Source organism: Macaca nemestrina, chromosome 16 (genome assembly GCF_043159975.1).
Source record: "Macaca nemestrina isolate mMacNem1 chromosome 16, mMacNem.hap1, whole genome shotgun sequence".
NCBI classification, from domain to species: domain Eukaryota; kingdom Metazoa; phylum Chordata; class Mammalia; order Primates; family Cercopithecidae; genus Macaca; species Macaca nemestrina.
In genome coordinates this window covers 39,881,969-39,892,800 of record NC_092140.1, presented here as the reverse complement: position 1 = coordinate 39,892,800, position 10,832 = coordinate 39,881,969, and the positions used below count along the sequence as shown (strand labels likewise).

Genomic DNA, 10,832 nt, shown 5'->3' with positions numbered 1-10,832 from the left:
GACCTAATTTGAATAGTTTGGGTCAGATATCATTTATTTATTAAGATAAATATAAATATTATTTATCTTAAAGAGCCATAAAGACTAATTTAGTATAAGTGAGAAATTTATACCAGAACCCAGCTTGTAGACCAAAACTTTATACATTTCATAGGCAGTTCCTCTGTTTTCTGCCTATTGTATATGTGATATCACAATAACTATGTATGTTTGGTTTTAAGGGCTGCATTTTTAAATATGTGATCCCAAGTAGGGTTTTAGAGAAATGAAGGTTCAAAGTGATTAAGATCAACACTCCTAGGTTTCAAGGAGAATGGTGTCTATTTTGACTAAACATCCTGCATACGTTTTGGCTACTCAATAACTAAGAGTAAGACCAAAGAGAAAGGACCTAGTAACTAATGACAGAGTGCTTTCATTTTCTAAAATATAAGGCATTATGGCCTTGAAGGGAAAGTGTTAAAGCTTGTCATGGTAAAGTTACTACCCTTATGAGAACTTTCAGGTAATTTAACGGTATGGCAAATTGATGGTTCTAATTTATGAAGAGCAGTCTCTCCCAACATTTTTTGGTACTAACACTTTTCCTTTGGGAAACTACTCCCACCTCATCTCATCTTTGTAGGACTGTAACCAAGGGCTGGGCACCTAACCCAGGACCAATCATACTCTAGCTTCCTCTATTGGAATTACTGAGGAGGTGACATAGAGGAGCTAGAGCTGACCCCTCCCAGGCCTGTACCTGCTGATTAAATCTTGCTTCCTGGACCCTGGGTGCTATCCTGGCTCCTGTGTTTCCTGAGGCCCAGCTCCTCTGCTTTTCTTTTGTCTCCATATAACCTACCTTATGTACTGAAAAATCACCTTTTGCTTAAGGCAGTCAGATTCAGTTAGTTTTCATTACTTCCAACAAAAGAACCCCATCTATACAGCATACATTATTTAGGTGACGGATACTCTAAAAGCCCTGACTTCAACTCCACAATCTATGCATGTAACAAAATTATACTTGTATCTCATAAATTTATACAAAAAAAGAACTTCATCTGATAAAAGAAACTAAACTAAATGAATATTTAGACAGAGACAACAGCCACAAGTAGTCAGTGGATTTCAGCAGGGTCCTCAGCCCCCTAGCTATTGGTTAGCTGAGGGCTTATGTAAAATAGCTGTGATAAAACCTGTGTCATACTGAGTTGGTTTAAATCTTTTTTATAAATATGTTGCACGCTATTTATTGTTCTCTTAAAACTAATTAAAAGAAATATATATTATTAGGATACTGGTCTTACCTTAGGCAAATCTAGTGCTACGCCAAGAAATGTAATAAATAGCTAGTTTTACGGAAATTACTAAGAAAATTTATGAAAATCTGGTGGTCAACTGAGAAAAATTACATTGAGGTGAGAATATGTTTGATTTTAAAATTGCTAGTTCACTGTCCATGTGTATACAGAGAAATCTCCATAGCTAGAAAGATGACATTGCAAATGTGACCAGCAGATGAAAACCAGAACAAAACTGCTGGCACATGCAGCATTCCTGCAGGGAACCCCTTAAGATTTATTATCCTGAGCAGTATTTCCAGCATATGCATGAACACATTCAGATTTTTGATTGGGTTCCAATTTTAGTCATTATTCTTTCAAATGCATATTTAGAAGACAGTCATGGTTTATAATTGATAGCCAATTTTTTTAGCCTAAATACATCCACTGAAAAATACTATGAAAGATGAAGAAAGGATGTGGCTTCATTCTTTATATATGAAATACAATCCTTCTTCCTTTTAAGTTGATATGTTAATTAAACATGACTGGTACTGGTGCTATCACAGATATATATATATATATTTTCATATTGAGACACAGTCTTTTTTCTGTATTAGTCATTTATGACTCCCCACATTCCCTTCTTCATGTTTCATTATGACATGACCATTATTTTAAGTTTTAACTTTTCTTTTTTTTTTTTTTTAAGAGACAGGGGTTGGTCTTGTTGTGTTGCCTGGGCTGGTCTTGAACTCCAGGGCTCAAGGGATCCTCCTGCCTCTGTCTCTCAAGTCTCTGGGATTACAGGAACCAGCCTACTGCACCCATCTATTTTAAAGTTCTACATCTGAACAACTTTAAAAGGGAGAGTTTTGGGATGGAGAATAACCCACATCACACAATTTAAACCCCTATAAGTAGTAGTAGTTTAAGCAGCTTTGCTCGGGTAAATCATGATTTCAGACTGTGTGAATTTTAAATTTCCTCTGCTGTACAAAACCTCGCCGTAAGAACAAAAATAGACAACAATAGACTACAAACCCCAGAATTACAAAGTTGTCTGAACAATATTGCCTGTTCATGCTATAATTAGCTAGTATGTCGGAGATGTTTTATTACATGATAGCACCACACCTGGGTACAGTGCTGAGAAGATACCAAGAATCAACAAAGAGTACAATGACATGTCTTATGGGTTCACAAGTTAGGTTTCCAGTACAGTATTAAAATGGTTCTGAGCTGCAGGTTGATAAACTATTCCCGGGTTTTTAATATGAAGATGTCTCAGCAGTGGTAAACTTTATGGCCTCAGCAGGATCTTATAGCTTTAATTCTCCTATAATTAGGGAAATAATTACAGAAAATTATCTACTTTAATTTTTTTTTTCCTTATATCATCTTTACTGTTACTAAAGAAATGCTAGAGACAAAATCAGCTGATACCAGCAGGAATACAGCGACTACTTTTATCATGAATCTTTCTTGCTGAAATTCTGGGTGATAGAGAAGTTAAGAAACTATTAGGCCTAAGTTCTTTCATACGGTCACTTTGGAAGACAGAACATAAGTCTGAAGTATATGCAACTGACCCCAAGCTAAATTTGAGGAGGTGAAGTCATTAAGGAAATTAATAGGTAATACCACATTATAACAAAGAAAAGATGGGAATTTGGAGGGATTTAAAATGTAACATCACCCTGCAGGCACTTCTTTTTATTATAATTCAATACATATACAGAGAACTTGCAAGTAGGTTAACGATGACATCAACTATGGCCCATATTCCAAATCTCTTATCAAACTGTGGAGAGAGTATGCTTCCAAACCAAACCAAAGGTAACCTTCTGTGACTTATTTGCCAACATGCATGGCTTAAAAAGACCATGGAGGCGTTGCATTCTAGGAACTGGAATTTCCACATATTAAAGTCCATGCATAATATAATTTTTGCTCTGTAAGTCAAGAAGTAAGGCAGTGAAATACTCTGGTAATTAAAATAACAAAATCAATATTATCTATAAATAATGAGCATGCAAGGATCTGCAAGATGATGAGTAAACATTTGGGCAGGGAGTAAGTGCCACATACTGGTGTGAGGAGCAGTGTCTTCATTAAGCTTCTCCTGTTTCTCCTTGCTCTCCCATCCCATCAATCTAATGGGAATTTCCCAGGCAAAAGCCTTCTGCTTAGCTTGTAACGAATTAAACATTCACATTTCTCTTGCTCTCCGCACAGGTGGACAACTGCCACGTCATGGAAAGACGACCGGATAGGCATGCAGAGGCCTGGATGAACAGGCACAGAGAAGCTTGGATGGATGCCTGGGTTTGGCATGTAACATTTTTGTCTTGGGGCCTATATTTGTAAGGTAAGGAGGTTGAACTGCACTTGATGATGCTTGCATTTCCTTTATAGCCTTGAAGTTGGTAATTTGGAAATGCTCTGTCCCTCCTCAAAAGGCTGTTCTACATTAGATTTCTGAGAGATTTCCAGTATCAACAACTTCAGTGCCTTCCTTTGTTAAGGAAAAAGGTTTAAGCAAGAAAGAATGTTCTTATTTTTATGACAAAACTCTCCTAGTTATATCCCTCAAAAAGATTCCATGAAGTCATGTCTAACATTTGTAACTGTATGAATATAAATATTTAAGTTCACTGTAGCACCATAGATCCACACTAAAACATTAAAGTGTGAAAAGGTTCTTCCTGCCCTCCACAAAAATTTGTGACACAGAACTTTTTCACACCCAAATGTGAAATATGATTCACACCCAGAATGCATCATAATTTGCATAGAGACTTCATTAACACTGGAGCATTTTTGTGTATATAGCTACATAAAATCTTAGGCACATCAGTGATAAATAAATAATAATTGAGACTGGTAGTGGCAGCATCTAATTGGTTAGAGAAAACTACAAAATTACTTCAATTTTACTAACGACAATTCCTACATATATAGTTTTTTCAGAGAGTCTTGCTCTGTTGCCCAGGCTAGAATGCGGTGGCACAATATACCTCACTGTAGCCTTGAATTCCTGGGCTCAAGGTTCCTGCCTCGGCCTCCTGAGTAGCTAGGACTATAGATGCATACCTCACGCCTGGCTTATTTTAAAAAGCAAATAAAAAATAGTGAGCTGGAGTCTCACTATGTTGCTTGGCTGGTCTGAAACTCCTGGGCTCAGGTGATTCTTTAGCTTCAGTCTCCCAAAGTGCTGGGATCACAGGTGTGAGCCACCATATTTGGCCAATGATTACTATTAATAATGCTTTATTTCCTATGTTATCATATAAATGGCCCATAAAGTTTGCATTATGTGACTCCCACTACCACTGTTACATAACAGCCCTTGATACACGTTTTAGGTACACAGCACAATCACTACCATCACCATTATCAAGCAACGACACATGTCCAAGTCCTTTAAAACCTTAAAAATGGAGCAGGATAGAGTGAGAAGTGGAGAGGAAAAAAGCAAGTGATGGGCATATATAAATGTGCACGTCTTTAGAATACGAACATGGATTCTGGAAATTTCTGGAGCCTTAAGTCAACTTCAATAATTGGTTCACAGATATTTCCCACTAAACACCACCCTGTCCTATGCCAGCCTACACAGACATAGCAAAATGTAGCTTACAGATTTCTGTCATGTCTTTAGGAATAAAACAGCTGAATATGACCTGGAAACAGTTGCTGTCCTATGGGTTTGATATCAGGATATAATCGTTTCAATTAAAAAGAACTGCCAAGAAGAAAAATCTATCTTCACATTCAACTCTCTAATAAGAAGTTTTCCACATTTGCCTCAAATGCAGAAAAACAGTTTTTTTCTGGCATTATCGTATGCAAGAAAGAGTGGCAAATATTCTAAAAATGGTTTATAACATGAAGGGTAGTAGAATATGCCACTTAAAAATTTGCCACTTCGGCATAAGAATTATTATGAGCTACAGGCAATGAAAAAGGAGGAGACACAAGAAAAGGTCTCTGCTCTCCCTCCTTCTACCAGGAAGGGCAAGGCAATCACTGGAGACAACTCTCCTATATCAGCCCAGAGACGGCATCAGAGGAATCTGCACAACACATCTCACTATCCCTATCTTCCATTAGTGTCTCCCATATATTTACCTTCCTATGATTTTACCCCCTGGAAGCTCAAAATCCTTTTGTCTTTTTCACGTCTCTAAAAAACTTTTTTTTTTTTTGGGTTAAGATGCTATACAAGTCCAAGCTCTAACCAACTCTCTGGGTTACTCATTCCCATGCGCATGTAAATACACATGTTAATAAACTTCTGTTCATTTTTCTTTGCTAATCTGTCTTTTACCAGTCTAATTTACACAGGGCCCCAGCCAATAACCTAAGATAGGTAGAAGGAAAAGAGGTTTTTACTTCCCTACCATCGTCATTGGAGAAAGGAAGGCATGCTCACCTCCATTTAGGGCCAAGGGTGAAGGAAAGAGGAGTGGTCTGATGAAATAGAGAATGAAATTCACATGGCTGAACCCCAAAGGCTTCATCAGTCTTCAAATCAGTAAATATTCCTAGTGCGTGGTGGTACTGAGGGGACAAACTTTCTGATGAACAGAGTTTATGTCTGGCCTGGCTTGCCACCTTTAATTAATTCAATAGTAAATGAGTTGTACAATGATCTGGTATTTGTTATTGGGGTGCTAATACACCCTGCATGAAGTTCTTATTGCCATTCTTTAATCCCTTGGAGTTAGCAGACAGTTATAGCAAGCCTGGCTCCACTCCAACATATGTTGCTGGACCTCTTAGGCCCTGGCACTCTCATCTCCTCCCTGGGTATGTGCAATATTACCACACTTTCAATTCCAGTGGATTTTGTTTGCCTTATACAGATATTCATTTTCTTCACCTTCAGGGGAAATGTTCCCACATGAATGAGGCCAGTGATGCCACCTCTCATAACAATATTATGCAGAAAACGCTAGTTAAAAGTTTAAATGACCTTAACTCGATAATAAACACTGGCTTGGGAGCTCAACAACAGCCATAGGCTTTCCCAACCTACTGATTTTCATACCTTACCTATACATACCTTAATAGTGTTAAGTTGGAGGCTTTTCTTCTTTTCCTGAACTTTAATTACTTATTTGATGAACACAATTTTTTAACTGATTGGGGTATTTTCTAAGTTACCTTCACAAAAATCACTGTTTCTCCTTCTTAAATACAGTGTTTCCAGGTTGAACCCAAGCCACAGCCCAGCTAGTGTTGAACTTGACATCTAATCCTACAAATTACCCAGCTGATAGATGGGGGAGAGCGACTATCACTTTCCCTTCGTCTTCATTGCCAACATGAGTCTTTAAACTTTCTGAATTTTCAGGGCCAGTATTTCACAAAGAAATAATAAGTGTTTATCACTTTACCAGAAGTAGAGGCTGGGTGATTCATGGGGCTTCTTCCTAACCAGGTGATTTATTTCCATATACTAGACTCACAGTATTTACCTAAGGAAGATTCAAGATAGTATATATCATAGAAATCTTAGCTAGCTCATGACCAAATAAAGTACACGTATTAAATCCATGTATGCTCCTACTAGAGTCAATTTGGAAATATCTCCAGGTCTTTCTATGCATGCATCAATCTATAAAGGAAACACTAGCTCAACCCTGCTTTTCTTACTAATTCTAGGTCTTTGCTCAAAAGCTTTCTTCTTTGGGATGGATTTTCTGACAGTCTTGTTCCTTCCTTTATATTTCACCCCCTCCCGAGTATGAACCCTCAAATTCGTCTTAAATAAAGCCACTAACTTCTCCTTCTAAACATTATATTATAAATATATCTCCTTAGAGCATTACCCATATTGTATATTATGTGCTTGTGTGATATCGTATATGTGTCTGTGTATGTGACATTACACACACACACACACACACACACACACACACACACACACACATCTGCCCTGCAAGACAGGTAGGCTCTTGAGGATAGAAACCATGTTTTATTTATCTTTCTAATCTAGTGCTTCTTACAGTGCCTGGAACTGTAAATAAATGTTGCTGAATAAATAAAAGTTGAATTTTCTCAAGGCTAGTAGTAAACATCACTTTTGTTTTTCATGGATTACTTCTCTGGAGATACAAGTGGTTTACACTTACTAAACAAATAACATGCTATGAATTATGCAGGAACATCATTACTTCAATACTTCAGAGAGGAAAAGTCAAGAAAAGAAACTGTTATTTACTTCATGTTTTACACTTAGCCATTGAGAACCAAGTTGCGGAAACTGGATCTCATACCTGACAATTCTGTAGTCTACCCATTAGCTTGTGGTGTGCGAAGTCAACAGACTGGATTTCTCCCTTTCCTTTTACGTAATGACCATTATATTATTATCCCCTTAGCTTTTCAAGCTGGACAGGGGATAATATGTTTTAGCAATGGTAAGAAACCAGGAAGGATGCCCCGGCTCTAAGGCAAGGTATAAGCAAATGACTGTATCCTCTGTGCCCCATTTCCCCCTCTGTGAAAAAGAAAGCACAATATTTAACAACATCACCAAGCTATTGTGAGAATTAATTAGATTTAATGGGGGAAGGGAGGTGAGCTGATTAGGCATGATTCAAATTCAAAGTGTCATTATTCTGTGTCTAAAAATAATCTTGATTTAGGAATAAAATTAATTTGGAAGCTCAATCGTTGGTAATCATCTTGCCATACTTAAAAAAAAAGGCATAGTTTTAATCAAAATCTCATTCTAACTATAATTCAATGAAGTAAAATGGAATTTCCATTCATCTTTGAAGTAATACAGCCATAGTTCATTTTTTTTTGTTTTTTTTAATTTTTCTTTTTTTTGCTTAACAATACATTGTGTTAAAAGGTTAATTTTGTGGAAAGGAGTAATGTAACCAAATACACATATTGAGCCTACATTTTTGTTGTTGCTGTTTCACATGAAATATTTGTGAAACACTTTAAATCGCTTCTCTAAAGAATCAATAATCAATGTTTTCTGGTTGAAATAACTTTTCAGATTGTTTCTGCAAAATTCCATCTATATTTTTGTTCAAGAACCCATAAGTTAAAGAAGATCTTGGTACTCCTCAAATTAAAAAAAAAAAAAAAAAACCAAAAAATCCTGGATATTTAAGGCTACGGCAAGGAAAAAAAATCACTGAGGTTGTAATCCCCAAAACCAGTGTAACAGATTAATTAACTGTGAAAATCTTTGTGAGAAGTTGAAGTTGGCATCTGAGAAATAGCTGGGACTACATATCTTCGGAAAAAAAGGAAACATTCTTTAAAACAGGTAAGTGTTTATAATCTTAGGAACTTTAGGTCGTATCTGTTTTAAAAAAAGTTACACAGGGTTTTTGGTGAATGAAGAGTTTTGGCTGGAAAGGAACTCTATCTATATTTATTTCGAACTGTCCAGAGGAAAGGAAGACCGCATAGTCCAGTTAGCAGGAATGCACTCTGTATAGAGAAGTAGGAATTCTCTTAATTTTAACATAAGCCCTATTAAAATTTCCCGTAAGACCTACAAATTCTCATATTAGACTGTATACTCACCAAGGAAACTTTTGATTATTCATTCGATTTCCCCGGACCCTTGATACTGGGGACGGATGTACCCTGTAGACAGATGAGAATAATCCAGTTATTGAAAAAGCATATTCCCAATTGCAAATTTAAAAAATGGCATCTGTTTAATAATCTCTTTTAGAATTGCTTAATACAAAATCCCCAGAACTTGATCCACTCTTAGTAAATGATGCAATTAAATTCCTATGCCTGCAAATCTGTGGTCCTTTTTTCCTTCTTAACCACTCTCAAGACAACAGGTCTGTCACAATGTTCGCTCTGAAGACTCCCAGAGGCAGGACTGATGCACTCATTCAGTCCAACAAAAGTTACTGAATACCTAACCCTTGCCAGGTACAAGAGTGGGTAAAAGTTATCTAAGGTATGGTGCCTGGGTTCAGTAAGCCCTCTTTGTACCTATTCCCATGAGGGTGGGCACAAAGAGGCGTCTACGTGCCCCCTCTTTCATTCTACCATATTTAAAACTCTAGGACGCAAGACAACGTCATTCAAATATGCTGCGACAGAATCTGCGGGCACCGGGGAGGAAGGAAGGGTGAACAGGTACTCCTAGGAGGAGTTCATTCTGGAAGTGATACGCTACCACTGGGCTTTGAAGAAAGTAAAGTCAGTTCAAAATTTTAGCCAGATAAAGGAGAAGTGAAGAACATACTGCTTTCCAAGCTTCCAGGGTTGGACTCATCCACTGGAAATAGCTTAAAGCTTCCGGAAACTGCTGTTATCTTCCAATCAAAGCCTAGCTAGTAAACCTCCGCCTCTTTGTGGGTCACTAACTGGCAAAACAATACGCCCTACTTCCGGCTGCCAGCTTCCTGTTATGGTCTATCTTTAGCCAGGATTTGTGAGATCTAAGCAGTCTTAGCTTATATTACCTTCACCCTTTATGCTTCATACATTGCTCTTATTTACAAGAAGAAAAATGGGGATTTAAAACTGGTCTTAAAGTCCAGTTTGTAAGAAACTCAGCTCTCTGTAGTTATTTAGTAAGTGAAAATCATTCCGAAACAGATAAAGAAGTTCCAGCCCCGCCTAAGGGCCAACTGCAGTCTTTCCCTAAACCCAGAGCCAGACTGCACTTTGCACTCGGAAGGCTTATTTCTTCCAACATCCCTTATTAACATTCTTTTCCTTACAGTGCTTCTGAATGGCTGCTGCAGCTGAGCTGCTCAGCACAGATTTTCTGCTCGGCATGGGGGAGGGGGTGTTAATTATGCAGAAAGATGGAGAGAGGCCAGACAGCCCCTCTGGTGAACTGTCTCATTCAAGCACGGCCCACTTCCTGCTGTTTTGCAGCTACAAGGATCACCTGTTGGTCTTGGCGTCCAGCCAAACTGGGGCCTAGTGGAAATGACAGACTCAGCTAGAAATGAAAGCCAGTTCATAATCCAGTATCCCAAATTGGACAAAGAGGGGGGAAATGCAATAAAAGAACATAAAAATTGTACGAAAGGTAGCAAGCGTAATTTTTTTCTTTTATTCTTTTACTTTCTTACTTTCTGTCTGCTTGAAATACAATCCTTAAAATGGATATTTGAGCCAAAAAACTTCTCCCCGGTCAAAGCCCCCTGACCTAAGAGGAAGTGCAAGAAATTCTCCTGAACTTTCCCTATACCCTCACTGGGGTATCACAATCCTAACTATTTAAATAAAGTTTAATCAGCCCCAAATACTCACAGTTCTTTAATTTGTCCTCTATCCTTTAGACGTTTACTTTTTTTATATTGTCCCCTCCTTAACCCTAGGAGTACAAAGAAACTACTTCATGAAACTTCCACTGGGTGAAGTTTAATGACAGAAGTATTCTCTTATTGATGCTGTTTATTGCATACATTAGTGAAGAAAAAGAGGGTCTGTTTAATACATAATTACAACATTATCTAGGTATTTGTATCTTTTAGGAAAATTTCACTGATCCATAGATCAAATACTGTAAATGGAGAATTTCTATAATGGTTTAGCAGTCTCAGG

At 37.6% G+C, this 10,832-nt stretch overlaps 1 protein-coding gene across 10 annotated transcripts in view; it reads right to left on the bottom strand.

Moving 5' to 3' along the window:
* LOC105481754 (KLF transcription factor 12) overlaps positions 1–10,832 on the bottom strand; it is a 618,039-nt gene that overhangs the window by 69,641 nt on the left and 537,566 nt on the right. For 9 of the 10 annotated variants that reach the window (XM_071081217.1, XM_011741485.3, XM_071081216.1 and 6 more), the window contains one exon: positions 8,832–8,894. In XM_071081217.1, the coding sequence (XP_070937318.1) occupies positions 8,832–8,894 (63 nt within the window). Of the gene's footprint in view, positions 1–1,957; positions 2,608–8,831; positions 8,895–10,832 lie in introns of those variants that run through there. The other variant, XM_071081220.1, reaches the window with a different exon arrangement.